This window comes from Corvus kubaryi, unplaced genomic scaffold, assembly GCF_017639235.1.
Source record: "Corvus kubaryi isolate FWS band 111438036 unplaced genomic scaffold, C.kubaryi_AGA036_p1.0 133, whole genome shotgun sequence".
Taxonomy (NCBI): Eukaryota; Metazoa; Chordata; class Aves; order Passeriformes; family Corvidae; genus Corvus; species Corvus kubaryi.
In genome coordinates this window covers 10955126-10975886 of record NW_024580667.1, presented here as the reverse complement: position 1 = coordinate 10975886, position 20761 = coordinate 10955126, and the positions used below count along the sequence as shown (strand labels likewise).

Sequence of the window (20761 nt, the reverse complement as noted above, 5' to 3'; positions counted from 1 at the left end):
ACTTGGTTGGAGGTGTTCACATGGAAAAAGCATTCAGTCTCCAAACTGATAACTGCCATCACACACGTTTTGTGACATATGTATGTCTTTCTTGTCTCTACTTGTGCAGCTTTTTGTGTGTGGTTGGGGGCTGAGATAAGTCCCCATAAAAGTAAGTAACTCAGGCACCTAAACTGTTGTTGAGACCATGAGCATGGTGCTGCCACTCCCTGCATCCTTTTGTTTTGTATGAGAGTCCAGCTCTGGAGAAAGCAAGGGCTCCTCAGAGGGCGGAATGTCACACTCAGCTCAGAGAATTCACCTTGAAATGACTAATTTTGTTACTTAACAAATGGGGAAAGTTTGGTACATGGAGAGGGGACTATCAAGTCTACTCCACTGAGAAATCTATCTAAATAAGACTTTTTTTTAAATTCCCCACTGTCTTAAAGTGCCAAATAGATACTTTTCCACTAAGCTTATAGGAGTACTTGACTTGGAAGAATAGGATCATCTCTTAAAATGTATTTTGTATCAGCAAGGACTGAAATATCTTGCCTGGAAAAAAGCAGACCTAGCTTTTAGAGCAGGACTATTCTGTAGGTTGTGCTGATTATTGCTTTGTGCTGCTTGACTGTGATTTTTGGCACACAGTGTCACATACCAAATTCCCAAAATAAAATGCTACATGATAGTCTGAGAGTTCTTAGGAAGCTTTAAAAAGGGATTTGTCTGCTGAGTGGGTACCTCTTCTGGTGAAGCCAAATGATGCAGCAGCAATGGTTTAAAAGGAGAAAACTTTAGTCAGCAGATAATTAGTCTTTTTAAATAAGTGCAAGGAGAAAAAAAGAAAACCTTCCATCAGACTTGTGTTTGTAGAAGTTGTCAGCAATCCTGCTTTGATTGGAAAGGGTTTGCAGCTCTTTGAATAGTTAAAACATCTGTTCAGTGACATTGTGAAATGCTCGTGTTCAGAACCCCTGATAAGGGGGACTGCTGAGTGATTGGCTCATAGAGGCTCTACAGGCAGCAAGGGCTGCACGAACTGTGGCCACCGCTTGCCTTTCCTCCTCCTGGGCAGAGGAAAACGTAGGAGACAGCTACTATTTTACATGTGATTTTGCTTTGAGAGGGAGAGAGCAGGAAGTGCCTAGGAAATGGTTCATGACAGAAACCTGGAGTTTTAAATAGGAGAGAGGAGGAGGAGGAGAGCTCATGGGCACAGTTTGTGAACAGTTGAAACACTGACACGACAGCAGCAGGGGAAAACCATACTTCTGCGAGAGCAAGCACGTCCCAAGCTATCCCGATGGAAGGAGAGACAGTCCCCGAGGCCAGGGGAGCAGCCAGCAAAGCCACTCGGATCGCCCTCGGTGTCTTTGTGAGTGGCACTGTTGTTCTTGGCACCGCGCTTTTCTTGGGTAAGTGAAAGCGTTGACACTAACCTGAGCACAACCCTCCCCAGCCTGTCTGCTGGGTGCCGCTGTTTGTGCTTCACGACATCTTTTGGTGAAAACCTCAGTTTCTTTTCTTTCCCCCCATTTTATATTTATCCTGAAAGGGATATGTGTCAGTAAAGGAGTTCTTGTTGCGGGAATGCTAGAGCTGGGAGATGCAATATGATCTCATGTAACTTTTTGAATGCTGAATTTAAATTTGGATAGTCAGTTGAATGTGTTCTGACCAGAACTGGGTTCTTTCACAGGATGGAGAGAAACAGGTGAGATTATGCTGATTACAGATTCACCGGTTGTGACCGATGTGGAGTAATATTCTCTGTTCCCTGAAAATGAATCTGTGTAGTGCACGCATTTTATGGAATCTTTTGGGTTTTCCTTCATTTGGTTTTCATTTAGGGCTTGACTAAAATTCCTGTAGAAACGTCAATAGTGCATATGCATGCACATTTTTTAGATCTTTTTGTTCTTCTATGATGAATTGCAAAGTTGCCTTTGCAAAAGACATAAAGAGTGCATTTAGGATGAAATTGAAATATTTTGATCAGGTATATAAGCTGTAACTAGATCCAACAGAGAAGGAATTTTGTTTTTCTTCTCCCAAATGTGAAATTACCTGTAGATTGGTTTTGTTAGACTATCAGTTGAAAGCATATGCCTACACTTCTGAAATGACGTGTAGAAGTATAAATATGCCTGGAAACTCCAAGTAAAGAGGAAGATGTGTTGTATCCTGTAAGAACTTTGCAGAGCTGGATCCTCTTTTGGAATAATTCAGCCGAACTTTTCATTTCTTTCGACCAACGCAGATTTCTCTAGATTGGTGGAAACCTTGCCTCTAAGCATATCTTTGCTTTCCTCCAATCCTTTATGATCTTGTGATCTTGTTTGAAAGGTCTGCTTTGTTTATAGTCACAACTAAGAAAACAATGTCAGGTTTTCTACAGAATATTTAAAGCACCAGGCTCACTCTTGGTTAGACTTTTTCTGCTCTAGAGCAAATTCTGCAACATTTGCAGGCAAATAACTTCTGTGTTAGTGATCCCATTCAAGTCAACAAAACTTTTTATAACCATGAGCAAGTTTGAATCTTCAAATTTCTAGATGGAAAAAAAAAAGTTTTTCACTTAAATAAAGCAGTATAAACACCAGGGAGTAATAATGGAGAGACCTTATTTCTTTGTGCCTGCACTAGATTTGTTTATTTGTTTGTTTATTGCTTAGAGCAATAAAAGCAATAGACATTTACCACCACAGCTTCTCAGAGACAGAGCTGCTTTATCCATAGGCCAGGTGTAAAAATTCAAGCAAATATATTAATTCTTGCAGATACTTTTCCAAGTGTGCCTGTGGCATGTTCTGTAGCCAGGGACTCAGTGTCAAAATTTTCATTGGCATAACTGCTAAGAAAATAAAAATGCTGACCTTGGGTCAACCAAAATGCTTTTAGGATTTGTTTGAAAATTGTCAGAAATTTTCAACCTAAAGAACAAAGGAAAAAGAAGTTAAATTGTTTTGGTTTAACATTTTTTCAACTAGATGTTTCCATGTTTCATTGTGATATTGTTTTGTTTGTAAGTTTGAGCTTAACTACTTTTTAGTTTTATTAAACTGTAGAAATGGACATTATTATTTCTGTCCATGTGAAACATTTCAGGCACCTCAAGATGTTCTTTTTTTATTCAGTTTTCATTTACTCTGCAAAACTTGCTGTTTCTGGTACACCTGAAATCAATTTTCCAGCCTGAGGAGTGAAATGCAGCTTTCTCCTGCTTTCTTCTTCTCCTAGTTCCTACAAAGTCTAATGAGGATGTGGGAGAATCGGGTATTGTTATTTACTGTTCCTTGCTCCTGCTGGCTGTGACCACACTGTGACTCCAGTGGGGAGCTACCAGGGCAGTGGCTCAGCATTACTGGAGTCCTGCCTGTGATGCTCTGGTAGGAGTGAGGGCTGTGACAGGGCAGGAGCCACCTCCTCCTTGGAGGAAGCCCATTGCTGTCCAGTTCCATTGGGTGAGGAGTCAGGCAGCTTTGAATCTCTATTTGAGAGCCTCCCCTCCTGATTTGGTAGTCCTTTTGGGCTTCTTACATCACAGGAATGTTCACATTACTTGCATCTCTACATTTGTATGCTTTTTCCCTTATAGATTTATTTTTTTAAGACTTAATTGTGGTGTGTATTTGCTTAATAATCTGGAAACAGGCTTATAAAGGAACAAGTAGGACACTGAGGGTTATAACCATGACTAAGTAATAATGTAATGATTAGTTCTCTTAACAATAAAAAGGCAAGAGAACAAAACTATGCAAAGTTTTTTTTCCTGTCAAAATTAGCTGTTACTTAAAAGGGAAATGTTACTGCCAAAGATTTTTTTAAAAAATTTGTTCTAATGATAAAGTTGTACGTTTCCCAGTGAAATGGGATTTTGCTTTTGTTTATAAGTATCAAAAACACAAGGGCTACTTCAGATTAAGAATGAAATTATGTCTGGGCTTTTCCCTCCTGTCTCTGCTTTATTAAGAAAAAAAGTCCAGCAAGCATTCAAGATCTGGATGGATTCTAAAAGGCTAAATTCTAATCAGGGAAGAAGGTGAGTTGGGAGGGGTGCAACACTTAATTAAAAGGAACATTATCCATTATTTGTAGTTCCTATTTGTAGTGGCTCAAAATCATATTCTGGAGATCTCCACTTCTCTACATTATACTGTTCTTCAATATTTCAATTACAACCTTTGTATACTTCAAAATCTTATGTATTTCTTGGCTAATTTACAAAGGTGGTTGAGGTGTTGTGTTTCACTGAGCCAATGCAAGCTTTGGAAAAGCTGTCCAGAAATAGTTTCACATTCCCATTTTCTGAGAACCTTTGATTGAAATCCAGCTGCTTCTGTCATTAATTGTCATTAAAACTGTGAGATTGGAAGAGATGAAACAGCTTTATATTCAATTCTAGTTTAGGACTTTGTATAAAAAAAATTTTCCGGGGCTGAAGTGCCCTTTTGCATTTTTCTATCACTCTTGAACAATGTATAACTATAGCAGAAATTGCTTTATAACTATCAGCACAGTTAAAGCTATGGTACCATAATATATTCCATCATTGGGTTTTTTTGTTCAGTGTTATTTGCTTTTTTTATTTTTTGCTATGGACTGTTTTAAGATAATGGATATAATGAGACATTTTTTATGCCTACTGAACACATCTAGTGAGTCCTATTTCACCTACCCCTTGGGATTCTCCCTCCCTAGTCCCAAGTATCAATTATCTGCATATTTGCTGCCTGAGAGCAGTGTCTGACATTAGCAATTCCTGTGCTTAAATTTCAGTGGCAGTTGTAATACACATTTTTAAAAGCTGAGCAAAATTAACTGACAATTTCATAGTTCTTCTCAGCAAGGTTTTTGGAAGCAAATGCAATTACAATACTTTTGGGAGACAGTTCAGACAGAAACTGGGTTGTGCCTTATAAAGCACAGCTATCCTTGTGCCCATTACAATCTGCTTTATTCCGGGCTGGAATAAGGAGACCCTGGAAGTGTCCTGTTGGTGCTGGGTTGTGCTGGGCAGTGCAGTGCTGCTGCAGAGCAGTGTGAGCCTCACAGCTCAGGGGAGCTGTGGAAACCCTGCAGAGGGTGGGGAGACTGCTCTGTGTTGCATTTCCAACCATGGTCTAGTGTAAGGTCCCTGCCCATGGCAGAGCACTGGAATTGGAGGATCTTTAAGGTCCCTTCTGACCCAAGCCATTCTATTCTCCTGTGTTTCCAAGCTCTGGAGGATGCTAACAGTGCTGAATTGTTTGCATTGTGGTGGTGTTCACTGTCAGTGAGTAGGGCTGAAGTGATGCTACTCCAGGCACTGTGCAGAGACCCTTGCTTTGTGCTGCCTGTGAGCAAAGAGGGGGGAAGGAGAAAGCGGGATCAGGAGGGGAAAATTATTTGTACAAGCTGCAGTATTTATTTAATATACATTCTAAATATTTACTTAATGTACATTCTAAGTGCTCTAAATCAGTGCAGTCAGAGAGGCACTGGGACCAGAGGCTGCACTGATATTGGAATGATCAAGAACACAACATTTGGCTGCAGTTGTCAAAATTCATTGCAAATTATCTCATTATGGTTTTCCATTTTGCAGTTAGCCAAGGTCTTATAAAGTTTCATCCGAAGCAACAGTACTGTTTGACTGCAGAATGCATTGAAGCTGGTAAGCAGCAATTTTATCCTCTCAATCATATCATGATTATAGTATGTTAATGAGATATTTATACCCTTTAATTTTTTCCCATTATACATTTTACTCTGAAAGCTTAATTAATGAGGGAGAAAGAACAACAACTCCAAACTTTTTAAAAAGTCACTGTTCAAGTTGCTTCTGTTTTGTTTATTTTGTGCAATTAAAATTCATGTTTTAATTTGGTCTAGCTAGTCTAACTAGGTTGACTCAAAGTTTCCCATAGGAGTTATTTTTTTTTTTTTTTAAATATGAAAAAAAATGTTGAGTGACTGGACCTTCAGGTATATTTTGTTGCTTCCTTTCCAGTAATCAGACAACTAGCAAGTGAATTGTTCAGCACAGAGATGCTTTTGTACCAGATCTGGCACAGACTTTATATGGTTTTAAGTTGAAAGAGGGTAGATTCAGACTAGTTACATAGAAGAAAATTTTTATGGTGAGGGTGGTAAAACACTGGCATAGGTCACCCAGAGAAGTTGTGGATGCCCCATTCTGGAGGTGTTCAAGGTCAGGCTGGATGGGACTCTGAGCAACCTGGTCTAGTTGAAGATGTCCCTGATTATTGCAGAACATTGGACTAGGTGACCTCTAAGGAGTCCTTCCAACCCAAACTATTCTATGATTTTATCATTAGGTACTCAAAGCTACTGGCTCTTGGGCTTGTCAGGCTGATGTCTTTCTTACTGCCTCTCTTTCACCTGCAATAGTAACTGGTAGGGAAGCAGTCACGAAATGGAGCTGAAAATACTACAGTTATCTTTTCCAATGAATGGTAGATCAGAATTTGGTTTGTTTTCTTATGCAGTATTCAGCTAGAGGTAAGCAGTTCATAGTTACTGAAACGTTAATCACAATCTACTTAATATGTATTGCTACTAAATTCCTCAGGCAATTCTATGATGGCAACAATGGAGAGCCTGTCTTCAGGTGTCTCGCTCTAGCAGTTCATGTTCATGTACTGCTAAGTTCAGCCATCATTGCTGTATGGCACTCAAGAAGATTCACTGCAGATATTTCGTCATTTTTGTTTGTTTGTTTGTTTTTCATTAATCATCATTTCTGGACTGTAGCCTTGTGTAATTCTCTGTTTAGGAAAAAGTGTTCCACAAAATCTATGTGGTGTCTTTTTTACAGCTGCTGGCATCCTGAGCAAGATAAATCAATCCATAGATCCGTGTGAGAACTTCTATCGATTTGCATGTGATGGCTGGATATATCAAAACCCTATTCCTGAAGATATGTCCAACTATGGTGTTTATCCCTGGCTGCGACACAATGTGGACCTCAAACTAAAGGGTAAATATATCATTTTGAAAAGTATTTGGTTGGCTTGTCACTGTAGCTTGTTAATTGGCTGGGCTTGAAATGACCAGACGTCTCCACAGTTCTGATCACTGGATAACATCCAACAGCCCGACTTGATGTTCTCTTTCAAAAGTATATTTTTCTTGTTTTTATTGAAAATCACATTGAGAGATACTGAATTTAACATAAAGAGAATTTGGGAGGAAGAACAGAACTGCTGGAAATTCTATCAGTTAAGAATGGAGGGATGAAATGATCCTGTTAATAACAAAAAGAAAAAGATGAGGGGATTTAACTCTTTCCCCCTTGCAGGTGATGGCTAGACCAGAGTGCAGGAGTAGAGCACACACGTGTAAGAATGTCCCAAAATCAGACAATCATCAGTCCAGTGCAGCAGGCTGTCTCTAACAGTCAGCCAACAGCATGAAATAATGTAATAAAGTCAAACCAGAGTGATATTTTCCAGTACAGTCACCTAGCCCTTGGCAGAGGCAATTCACAAGCTTCCAGAGACGGAGGTTTGTTTGGGTAGTGGGTTTCCTTCCCACTGCTGTTCAGGCTGCCACTGAAGTACCTGATCTATCATCAGTGAAACAGAAAGTTGCTTAAAAATGTGTTTCTGGAGGAAAAAATAGCCCCAGGGTGGAAATGTGTAGGAAGAGGGGTATTTTAATCTGCATGTGACTTGACTTAGGGCTATACTCTGCAGCGTGGCCACCTCACCAGGAAGCCCTGCAGACCAGCTGGGGAGAAAGGGTGATGATTATTGTTAGGTAGGAAAATCCTGCCAGATTCTTATAGTCTTGGCTAGAAGTGAGTTATTCAAAAAAAGGGAGACATGCAAGATTTAATATTGGTGGTGGTGTGCTTGAGCTTTGCCCACCTTGAGCACATAATTGACATAATAATTGACATAAGAGCCTGGTTTGAGCTCACCACAGAACAGAGGTCAGTTTTAGGATTTAATGCTTAAATATAGCACTTATTTTTCTTTGGATTTTGTGTAGGTACCAAAGCCCTTCTCCACTTACTTTCTTCAGTCTTATTGTATTAAATTTTCACATAATTAAGTACTTTAAAAGCTGCATTTGGGCTCAGAATATGAGTTTTGATTTTCAACACAGGATATGATCTCAAGACTTCTGTTTAAAATCTGCTGAAGATGCCACAATGAAAAGAAAAAAAAGTATTTCCAGAGTCTGTTTTAAGTTATGCTTTGCGTTCTAGTTGTTCTGCTGCCAGAATTGGGCTGTATTAGATAACTGCACATCCTGCATGAACCATAGCCACAAAGAGGCTAATCCTAATTGAGTATAGAGTAGCAAGCTGTAACTGCCATCCTTAATTTCCTCTTTTTACAGGTCCTAATCAAGGACATCATGCTAAGCCAGGTTTTTATTTGATTTTCTTTCTGCAGTCCCTTTAGAATTTGCTAATCCATAGCTAGAAAAACACAAGACAAAGAAAGAAACATCCAAGTGAGAAGTATTTGCTTAATGGAAACTCCATATCAAATAAAGGAAATTTATACAAAATTATTTTTAATAGGAGGCCCTTGGCATGGACAGGGACGAAGATGTGAAATGCTGGTTGGTGTACAGAAGTGTTTTTAATATAACATTTGCCATCTCCTCCTTAACTTTTTACTTAATAAACTTTCCAAAATATATTCTTTGTAATTTAAGAAAGGAAAAAGGAAAATGTTGGTAGCTGAAATAACAAGCATAATTTCAGCCTCGAGGTATATTTGTGTTTTCTCTTGAGTTATTTCAGTAAATTAGCTTAACACTGAGTTATTAATTTGTGTATGACCACAACTTTGCTAGCAGAAGTTTTAGCAAGAGGAAGAATTCCTGCATAGAGAAATAGTTATAGGGCTGAATAGACCTTGGAGGCAAATTTAATCTCTCCTTCCTGAAGAACTCTTGGTAGAACTTTGTACCACATGGTAAATGTCCCTGTTTGACATTTGGTAGATTAAAAAGGCCTCTGTCTTTAGAGACCTGGCTACGTTCTGAAATACTTATCATGTTAAAGAAAACTATTAATCTTAAAGTGATAACATGGCTTGGCCAGAAAGACATATTTTTCATATTTGATTTTCTTTGATGGTGTAGTATAGATGGAAACATTTATTCAGGATAAATATTAAAAAATTATGTTACTGAAAATAAACTATTTGAACATCTAATCTGTCTTCTGGTCCCTGAATGTTCCTGAGCCTGCTCCTCTTCCTGAGAAAGGGATTTTGGGCAAAGACCTATTACACAGGTTGCACAAGTGTATCTTCAATATTCTGGAAGCTTAATTTTTTTTGTTCAGCAGCAACTGCTGCAGAAGAAAATCTTCCAGTGGATAATAGGTAGTAAGTGTAAGAACTAATTTTGCCTTACCAAAGAAAGGTAGTTGTAGCTGTGTAACGTACTGAGCCCTCCATTAGGTATCAGTGGGTTTGAGAACAAAGCTTTTTTTTCTATTTCTTTTGGGTTTGGTGTTTTGGTTTGTTTGTAGGTTATTTGTTTGGTGGGGGGTTTTTTTGTTTGGTTTGGTTTTTGTTTTTGTGTGTGTGTGTTGTGCGTGTTTTGGGGTTTCATTTAATTTTCTTTTTTTGTGTTTGGTTTTTTTTTTGTGTGTGTGTGTCTTTGGGGGTTTTTTGAAGTTACAGACTCACAAGACCAAATGACTTTGCAGGTGTAAGCTTCAAAAGAGTAGAACATTTTCTGTATCAGTGAAGGTTTTGGTGCATTAATAGGGAATTCCAAAGAGAGGAAATGGTAGTAGGTCGGTGGAAAATAGCTAAGAACTACTGGGTGGTAGATTTTTTTTTTTTGTCTGTGTGTCTCTGGTTGATTGAAGGATCAGGATTAGAAACATTAATTTTGGGGTTCTTCTAGATCTGCAAAACATAATGTGATCATTAAAAATACTTTTTGTTTTAAGATTTGGGTTTATAATGGGGTAGGAGTATATATATAATGCTCCCATGGGTTTCTCTAGCTGTCTTAAGATGCTAATCATATCATCATTTCCCCTTTAATTTCTTTTCCATATGTTGTTTGAGGGTCACTTGGGTATTTTTCTGCACTCAGAGGAATCCACAAACCACATATGCAACTCATTTTGATCTCCTGGCTATACAAAATAAATAAAGTTCTAGCCTAGAAAAAGTAGTGGTAGGTCTTTCCTTGGATGTGACCTGCAGCAGGATTTCAGGCATCATGGAGGAATGTAAAGAAGATAATTGTAGAGAGACAAAAATATCTCAAAAGCAGAGGCTTGTGGTTTGGGTTGTGACCCAAATCCAGGTAAGGGACATGTAATATTTAGGTTAAAATTTCTTATAGAACTGCTCCTTATAGAACTATTTTGAAGAGGACTGAGGTACAACTACTTCCTGTTAACCATTCCTGGCTGGACCAGACTGTCCCTGCCTTGAAGCCAGCCTTTCCTTTTCAGCTACACCACAGGCATGTTAAAAAGTACCTCATGTTGGTTAAGAACAAACACTCCCAGTGCCCAATAGGCCTCTGATGAGGAAGCTCTTGGAGTCCTTCAAAATGGAAAGAATCGTTTGGCTGTGGCCTGTGTAACATGAACAAAAGCTATTTCAAACTGCAACAGCTTCAGCCTTTTGTCAGGTCAAGACAGCAGTGACTCTGAGTTACTAAATGTTTTTCCACTTACCATAATATTTCCTGCAAAGCTATTTGTGTTCCTGATGAATGTTTCCATTCTGATTTGATGACCTCCATTAAGGCTTTAGGAGCGCTTTTGTCTTACCACTGGAAAGCAAGTGGCTTTTTGTGAACAGTTCAGAGCTGGAAGTCGGAGGCACGTAATTCAGTGCTTATTGCCTGTGGTGAATGTTGGTTGTGAACCCAGAAGCTTCTTTTCCTTTCTCTGAGGTCTGAAGTACAATAGTGTACAGCTGGCTTATTTTTTCCTTTCTCTGAGTGACCATGCAGGAAGCAATAAATTAAAATAAAAACAACAAAACAAAACTCCACAAACATTCCTAAATCTCAGCACTGCAAAGGAGCCGATTTAAATTATGTGACTCATTTGTGAACATGTCTTCCAGGCCTTTTAAAGTTAATTTATGACTGTGGAAACCAGTTTACAAATGAAGTCTCCCTACTGTTCCTGGCCCAGTGAGACACCTACTTCAGGCTGATTTACTGTGCTAAGCTTTGTAGTGTGGCTGTTTTCTGGATGTCACTCAGTTTAAAATGAGGAATTTCCAATGCGGTAAACAGACAGAAATGGAGGCCTTTTAGGAGGATATGGTGTGTGGGTTTCTAAAGAACATGAGACAGACAGCAAACAAAATATCTTGGCAGCGTAGGCAACTTTTCCCAAGATAATCTGCAATGATTTCCTTTGGAAAATAAATTTTTTATAAGTAAAACCAGTAAGTAAAAATATCTCTTTGGAAATTTATACTGTTTGACTATAGGATAGCCTTTCAGACTGATCCCAGGAGTTGGAGCAGTTGTTGTTGCTGTTGAATGGTTGCTGTCCTGCACAGAAGACCCTGTGCCACAGGGCTATTTTAGGGCACCATTCAACTGGTGCTCCGTTGGGATCACTGGGATAGTTTGGATGTGTCCCGTGAAATCTGTAATGCAGCTGCTGACACTCATCCCCAGGTGTCTGTATTAGCTGACCTGTCTCTTGTGATTTGTTTCCCCTCAAAGGTATTTGAGCTATTTGAGAGCTGTCCCAAGTAAGAGGGAGAATACCAGCAATAATTAAAATAAAAGAGGATATTTATGGTTTTTCCTCCAATATATTGCTGGATAGCTGCTCTTGAATAACAAGAAAGCAGAAAAAAGCAATAGCACTTAATGCTGTTTTGCTTGGTCTTTTCTGCAATAAATGGATCTCTTTTCAATGGTAAAGACATTCGTTTTGAGTGGTCCAGATATTTCCTATAGTGGCTTATTTATCTGAATGTAAGAAAAAACATAAGTGGCACAAGTCAGGTAAATCTCTCTGGGCAAGAATTTAATAGCTTTTTGGTAAAATGAAATACCTAAGTCAAAAGTGGAGAAGCCAGGACTTCTTCCAGGCTTTGTGGCTGCTCAGAATGAAAGTTGCGTTTGTAATGAGTGATTTTGGAAAACCATGAGTACTGAGAGGAGATAATTTTGACTCCTAAATGAGGTTTAAAGGCAGCACAGTAACTGAGCCACAGGATTCCCACAGCATCTCCCTGGTTTGGAGACTAGAATGGCATCCTCCTCTGAGCCCTCAGCTGGAACCAAAGTGGGGCATCCTGCTCGCTTCTGTTCCACATGTGGCACGTATTTCCCCTAAATTTACAGTGAATCTGGGGTTTGTATGATCCATACTTGCAGATACTGAATTTAAAAATGTTTGGCTGTGTTTGGGTGGGTAGTTTTACAGAATGAGGATTCATACCTTGGAAGGCACAGCAATCCATGACATCTGATTCCTTTTTTTGGAAAAAAAAAGAATTCCACAAGTACAAGTTAAAAGTATTATTGTATTGAAGTCAATGTAATGCTGCCATTTAGTGTAGAGTGTAGACCTCCACCTATATTGTAATGATTGGGAAATTTGCAGTCTTCTGGTTTAAATGTGGTTTAAACTCTTCTGCTTAACATTAAAATGACATGTGTTATCCTCTGCAGCATAATACTGGGAGGCCAGAGGGGCAGGGCAGGGAAGAGGGCAATTCTACTCAAAAGAGTAAGATTTATTATTGAAATTAAATTTATCAACACAGGCTCTCATATCCCCATAAAATGATTTTTGGTTTGGTCACAGTTTGTGTACAGTTATGTTGACTTTTTGGAGGAACTCACATGATGGGCTTATCTTTTGATATACAAACTCAGAGAATTTACAAAATGCTGAAACTGTAAACAAACAATATTTCTGTTTAGGAAATGTGCTGTGTATTAGGGCACTGAACAGCATTAGGAACCATTTATGTAAGCACAACTTTGTGAATGCTATTTCCATGAGAAATTCCATATTGCTAGAATGGATATTCAAGGAAAGAATTGAGGAATTTCTTTTCAAGTGGCAAGGGGGAACCCTAGAATGTCAGTATATTAGTTTGGTTTATTTTTCTAAATACAGCAACCTTTAATGAAGTTGGTGTTTGGGAATACTTGCTTGATTTACTTGATTTAAACTCCTTGGGAACTAGAACTTATATGAATTGATTAATTACTAGATCTTCATGAATTCCTGTGGAAATACATATTAATTAGATCCTCGTGAGTGCAAAATTAATTTATAATGATTTAAACATTCTGTTGGAATATCAGAAGAATTAATAATATGGGGCTGTTATTTTCAAGAGTCACTGTTCCATCCATGGTGACATGAATGCTGCCATCAAGAAATTGGTTGATGGACATTAATTTTATCAAATACAAAACATAGTTTCCTGAATTGATAACTGGTGTCTTGATCATGATTAAATACCTTAAAAAAACCACAAAAAAGTGAACAAACCAAATTCCGCCCCACCAAACCAACCAACTACCAACCCGTCCTCTCCCCCCAGCTCACAAAATAAAACAAGGGGAGGAGTGAGACACAGTTTATCAAAACAAGGTAGGCCTAGATTAAGGCATCAGCTCCACAAAGACCATTCTGAGGAATGAACTCATGGAGCTGCAGAATACACTGGTGGTTTTATTAAAAAAAACCAAAAAAACCCCCCAAAAACAACAACAAGTTGCTGGTTTGAAAATATGGAAACTATTATATTTCATATCTAAGGCATCTCTGAGGCCATGTAAGCCAACACAAGTCCTTCCAAAAGTGACTAATGGCCCTATCCATTGACATTCTGGGTGGTTGTGCCTTCCAAAGAAGTGGGAACATACAACACAGCAGATATGAAAGTGGAAATAAAATATGCTTTGAAATAATTTAAAAGGTCCATTATAAGCACCAGAAAGGTGTATTGATTTGCTGTTTTATTTTGCTTTAGACACTTGCTTTAATTAGGCAAGAATAGTTTTAAGCATATAGAGAAATATTTTTGCAAGCCTTTGATGCTAGTTTGATTTCCCATATATGTATTTAGCAAACAGTAGAGAAAGCTGGACTATAATTCATCAGAAACACAAAATAGGTATTTATAAAATACAGTGACAGATATTTTGCACTGCATTAGGCTTGGACTGCTTCCCTTCCTGTGCTCTGAAATTGAGAATTGTTTACAGCCACCAAGGGACAAAGAAAATGAAGAAGAGCCTTAATGTCAGTAACAATTAAAAAATTATTTAATTTATTTATGGTGGTGAGAAAATGTTTCATTTCTTTTTTTTTTTTTGTTTATTTGTGAGGGAGCAAAAATGTTATCTTTTAGACTGTGTATTTTCTTATTTTGGATGTCTGGAAACAAATTTTTATTTAAAAACCAATAATTTGCAGTTCACTTCTAATAAAGTATCTGGTGGGGAAGAGGACTCCAGACTGCACATGTCAGATTGTGCATAAGATACCTGAACTAGCAAGAAGCACTGCAGAGCAATTAGCAGAACTGGTAGTTTACAAAAAATAAATAAATTTAGGTTAGCTCATATTTTAGGGAAGCCTCAGAAACCAAATATTGCTATCAATTGCTAATAGAGGAAATAAGTTGTTTTGTACACTAAAGTTGCATATCAGGAGATATTCTCAGCAGAACTTGTGTTTTAAAGGCATAAAGGAATTTAATGAGGCCTTGAAATAATGAATTTGAGGTTGGGTTGCACTGGTGTCAGAAGAGAACTGTAAGCAGGCATCTGCACATCCACTGAGGTTTGTCTCTGTGGTATTTTCCAGGCAGGCAAGATCTTGCTTTGCTCTTCTTCCTGGGCTTCCAGATGCAAAACAATTCTGAAATGGAAGCTGGGCAGGTGCATTCATGTGGGAGTTTGACCTGTGCTATTAACCTGCTAAGAGGGGTAAAGCTGTACTGAACTATTGTATGTTGTGTCCTACAGCAGATGTCCATGTCTTTTGCAGAAGAGTGCTCTGAGAGAACAGATTTAACTCTAAGAATAATCCTGGCTTCATACTTGTCTTGTTCCCAAGAAATATGTTCAGCTTGAAATGTCAGTCAAGTCTGTCACTTCCTTTTAGAACATACACACACACACACGTATATATCATATATTCATCACTCTCCCCTCTATACTTCATTCCAGCTATAAGAGTCAGGTTTCCAAACAGATGAGAATAAAAATATATGTTTCAGATTTTCTTCTTTGACTATTTTGCGACCTGGAATGTTGCAGTCTAAATAAATTCTTATTTTCATGTATTGAGACAGGAATGTTACCATTGATAGAGTGATCTCAGCAGTCTTGTGTATAATTTTGTATGCTGTGGCCAGTGTTTGTATTTTGGGGTAGAACACTGTGCCCCTTGTAGGCACAATGAAACTTACCACTGCCAGCTCTCCTTCACTTTGGGCTCTGAAAAAAAGGAATTGGAAAGCAGATACTCTAAATGAATGTCAGCTGGCCCCAAACCATTCTGAAATGATCACTCTTGGAACGTGTAAGCTTGCATTACTTAAGAGTGTACATTTGTCTAGCTGTGATTTCTGTAACAGCACTGTGGCTCTAAAGTTTTTTTGTGTGCTGTTTGGCACCCTGGCCAAATCTTTGCTCTGTGAACCATACTGACCTTGACTTCTTAAATCCAGTGTGCTGAGAGTTTGAAGAGAGGGCAATGCCTTCATGACATAGTTGAAGTGCTAAGACAACTCCAGTGGCACAAGTGCAGTTGGATGCTTGGGTTTTAGAGGTTACTTTTCAGGAACTCTTTTGCCATAGTTCTTACGCGTGAAGAAAATATGGGAATTAAGGGTTAGAAATTCTTAAGGAGGACTAGATAAATCATAGTTATCTTATAGTTCAGGGACATCAGGGAATGACATTCTGCACAGATGTTTGTGTGTTTGGTTTGATTGCTAAACTCCAACCAAGGTTTGAGAAGGTTTTTCTCTACATTTCAGTGGTAATTCTTCACAGAACATCCTTACAAGAGCCTGTTGCTGGCATCAGAGGATCTTCTGCAAATTTCCAAAACGTAACTTGGGTTTTGTCTCTTCACAGAGGTAGCACATAATAGTGCTAAGTTAGGGAGGAAACAAAGCTTGTCACTGATAGCTGGAGATGGGAACAGCTCTTTTAATTATTCTTCTCATTAGTTTAGAAACTCAGTCCTTATAGCTGTAGTGCACAGTGAGGGGAGGGTGACAAGCAGAGTCTTTATTGCTCAAGTATTGAAAGAGAAATTCTCTGTCATCGGGTATTTGTAAATAAACCTGCTGAATATGTAGGCCCTTGGACTGCTTTCTGAGTCTGATTCCCAAAAAAATGCATTACAAGCTGCTTTCAGTTTAGTGCTGAGCATCATCTGGGCAATGCCAAGCAACTCCTACTGTCTCTGAAATTAAAGAGACTGAAGGGCATTCACTGTCTCCAAAGGATCAAGCTCTTTGAGTGTGCAGATCAAGTTCAGCAAGCTTTATACTCATAAAGGAGCATTATTCCAACCAGTAGGACTCTGACATGAATTAGATAAGGAGCAATCTGTGGCTCACTTTCTTTATCTGCAACAATGGATAATGGCTGTGTCTCCTTGGTCTGTCATGTCTAAGAGTGCTTTGAGATCTGTATCCTAAATGTATAGAGTGCAATTCCAGGAGTAACCATTAGATTATTTCCTATGGCTTTTTTTGTGTCACAGACAATTACATTACCCATTTAATGCAGCTCAGTAGCTTGCAGTGGGATAAAACATAATTGACTTTGGGCTAAAGTTTATCTCCCAAAAAAGCATGAAGTCTTGAAAATATTAAGAGGTAGAAAAGCCACTATCTCCTCTGGTTGCTGGTTCCAATGGTTGATCACTGTCACTGCTGAATTTGTCTTCATCATTCAACAGTTGGCTTTCTTTGTGCCTTTTTTCAATAGTCTAAAGACCTCTCTGGCACCAAGCATTTTCTCAAGGTGCTTTGATATTGTGATCCCATTACCCTTTCACATCTCTTGTGAGAAAAATCATGTTCCCTCATTGCATGCTTTTTTGTCCCTGTCTTCTATTTCTCAAGCCACACTCTCCAAAGGAAATAAACCCAATTGTTTTGCTATTTTTCTGCCCTCTGTCCAACTGTCCAACATTGTTTTTACAATGCAGAAAGCTGAAGGGCAGGCCGTGTTCCAGTCTGTCTCACCAGCCTGTGTACACACTAAGATCATCTCCCCACTTTGATACTTCTCTGGTTTTGCAGTGCAAGACTGCTGTCTGTTTTAGCATTGCCCTGGGAGTTCATGCTGAATTATTTGTCTGCTTCTAGTTTTTCACTCCTCCACGGTTACAGCTTTCCAGGAAATGGGATGTCTCTTGGGGTTCTTGTATAATTTTTGTTTTGTTTACAGTCCAAGCATATTCCCTGGGGGATATTTGCACATGGAGTTGTTTTTCTTCAGGACAGAAAGCATTATAATATATTTGAGATCGTTGTCAGATATCACCATGCAAATACTTGAGCTTGCATTTTCCACATAGAGCAAATGTTTCTAAAAGGATAAGGACAAAAACTAGTGGAAAAAATGCTACCATCTTTACTAGCACAATATATTCCCCATATCTAGGGTTGTAAAGTGCACAGAAAAATTTTATTTTTCTCACTAGGATAGGAAATAAGCCTCATGAATAACATAGTATTTCTCAGGAGTTCAACACAAATATATATATATAAACCTGTCTGATAGGGTACAGTATACATACAATCTGATCAGGACACCAATAAATTGAATCAATATTTCTCATCTGAATAAATGGTGTGCATGTTTCTTTTCCCTGCAAATCTTGCTTTACAATCCTTTTTCATGCACTCCAAGTCAGAAGAAGGAAAGGTATAGGATTTCTTGGTGCCATAAATAAAATACGGTGGTTGAAAACCAAAGTGAAGCTGTGCAAGACAGTCAGCTGGAAAATCAACAAGGGCTGGAAATGGAAAGTAAGATTAAAGGTAACACTTAGCCACAAGACTATCCTTAGCAGCTTCAGAATAGTATGCAGTTAAATAAACACACATGCAAAGCTTCCTTTGTAATGTGCCTTGCTCTCACTTTTAACAGCAGATGATTGCTATTTACTTGAGGGTAGTGAACCACAGGAAGCTGGCCTTTTTTAGCCCTCTTGCCCTGAAAAAGAGGCAACTCAATATAAACTCTCTTCCTTCCCTTCCCAGCTCCCCACCCCCAGCTGTGGCTTTTTTTCCTTGACTGTATATATGAGCATCTCCAGTTGAGGCAAGTGAAGATCACTCCCAGCTATGGAGTGTTTTTTTGCTGGTGATGCCGAGTCTTTGTGTTTTATATGAGAGTAAGGGCGTGCAATGATGCAAACATGCCTGACCTGGGGTGACAGAAGTCCAAGAACTTTGACTGCAATGGGAACATCTGCACTCTCAGCTCCTTGGTAGAAGAAAGTGAATGATGAAGTCGTTTGCAGCCTCAGGAAGTTGAGGATATCGTGAACACCTTTTGACAGTTTCTGACTGTGCAAGTGGTGGCTGCTTAATGAGATGAGCTATGTTACTACAGCACTGTGGAGTAGAACTGCCAGTAGGTTTTGACACTTGCCATAACTAAGTTTTATGTGAAGGGAAACATAAATCTTGCATCTGGGCATCCATGAGGTGCTGAGGTTAGTGATAGAGGCGAAGATCTTTTTTTTAACCCAAAGAGAATGACTTTGGAAATAATTTCAAAGTGAAGAAAGTGAAAAATGTAACTGAAAAAGAGCTATTTTGCTAAAAAAGCCATTCAGACATGTACTTGATATTTGGCTAAGGAAATGGGATCCAAACTGTATATTCAGCTGGCTTAAGCTATGCTGGTTCACTTTGCTTGTCCTGGTGATTTTTGGTTATGATATTCTGCTTTGCAGGGAGGCCAGTGGTATAACTCAGTAGCAGCAATAAATTGTTAAATTTTGGTTAATGTTAATAACAATTCTATGCTTTTATAGATGGCTGGAAAGCAGCTTAGATTGTGGGGTTTTTTTAACCTTTGCAGCCAGATTGCTATTCTATGTCTGGTGCTGTATCGTTCATTTGAGAGCTGAAAAATGAGCTATTAATTTAAGGGTATTTTTTCAATATTGTTGGAGTGATGTGTATTTCCTAATCTGATCAAAACTATTTATTCCTAAAAATTCTTCTGTAGAGGTAAATATTTGGTGTCCTAAAATGGAAGATTGCTTTACGGAATTAGAACTTTTAATTTGAAACAAGAAAACTGAGTTTAAAAAAAAAAACGGAAGAAAGCAAGCAAGCTCCAAGAACAAGCCCAGTGTCCTTCTCAGTGCTAAGAGAGCTGTTTTAGTCAAAGTGCTGGTAGCCCTGATCTGCCTAATTACGTCAAAGTTCAAGGAGACTGTGCTTAAGGAAAGCCTATTAGACTGAACTTCTCAGTGGATTTGTATGAATACACACAATCCCTTAGTGAGGTGTGAGAGTTGGAGCTTGGAAAGACAAAGTAAGGAACTAAACAGCAAATCTGTGGTATCTTATGAGGCTCAACATTAACTGAGCTTTGGTGGTCTTTCTCTTCCTATCCCTTGAAAGACCACATAGATTTTGCTTACATTTTGGTGTCAAAAGAGAAAATATCTGAGACTATTACAGTTTTTCAAGATGGAAAGACAGTTTTCCCAGACAGCTATAGTTCAGGTGAATTTTTTCAGAGGGGCTGAATTTGCTTTCTGTATGTCACTGGCTGGCATTTCTCTGCTGTAGATGAGAGCCTGAAATCCATGTCATGTGTCAGGAGATTAAGCACTGTTCAGAGAGTGTGGGATGGCCCTGGGGCAGGTTTGTTCAGCTCGCAGAGTCCTGGAAGAGCAGAGACTGAGCTGCTGCCCTCCCAAAAGCAGCCCTGTAGAGAGCAGTGTGCATCGACCCACACAAACAGATATGCTCTGTGCAGCCTGGGTTTGTCAGAGCCTGCAGCTGCGGCCAGGTGACTCACAGGACCCAATATTGCTTATTTAAAGAGAGCTTGCTGGGCCTACATTGATTTCAATCACAGTAGTGACTTTCTTTCCATGAATAAGCAACCTCTAGACAGACCAATTGATTACATATATCTTTGATCAGTATGCTGTGCTTCTTGCCTTTTGTTGCTATTCTTGCCTTTTCTTGCTGTTTGTCTTTAAGAATTTAGATACTCAAGGACATGTAAAATCCATATGTATTTGTGAGCTAAATAAGAAGCAAATTTCTAAATCTTGTATTTGGATTTTATACTAGCTAATGTATAAATCATGTGGATGTGAGCAGTGCTCCAGGTTTGAGCTTCTAAATCTTTCTGAAAACTTGAGGTTAAGGCTGAGAAGCCTCCATAGCCTAAAGAGCATCCATGGATTGCATCCCCTATTTCAGTGTCCATAGGATTCAACCATCTTACTAAGTCTTTCACGTTTGATCACTGGATTTTATGTTATCAGAACCAAGAATTGTCTTCTTAAAAGAATTCTGAGCAAGTTGGCAACATCTACCCCACCTCACTCTCTGCAATAGTGAAGGGAGTGTTACATCTTCATTCTGTCACAAAATGAGATGGTTTGATGGGAAAACACCAGGTCTGATTTTAACACAATTTGATGCAGGTGTGTCTTGGGGTGACCTTATGATGTGTATCCCATATCGCTGCCTATGCCCAGAAATTAATTTTTGTGCCTCTCTATGCCTCTAAACTGAGCCTGAAAGGGGGAAGGAAAAAACTGAGC

The 20761-nt window shown here is 38.8% G+C and overlaps 1 protein-coding gene across 1 annotated transcript in view; it reads left to right on the top strand.

Moving 5' to 3' along the window:
- The first annotated feature begins 694 nt into the window (after positions 1-694).
- PHEX (phosphate regulating endopeptidase homolog X-linked) overlaps positions 695-20761 on the top strand; it is a 98263-nt gene continuing 78196 nt past the window's right edge. Inside the window, exons 1-3 of the mRNA XM_042036302.1 lie at positions 695-1400; positions 5573-5641; positions 6806-6967. Of these exons, the coding sequence (XP_041892236.1) occupies positions 1289-1400; positions 5573-5641; positions 6806-6967 (343 nt within the window). The 5' untranslated portion in view covers positions 695-1288. The remainder of the gene's footprint in view (positions 1401-5572; positions 5642-6805; positions 6968-20761) is intronic.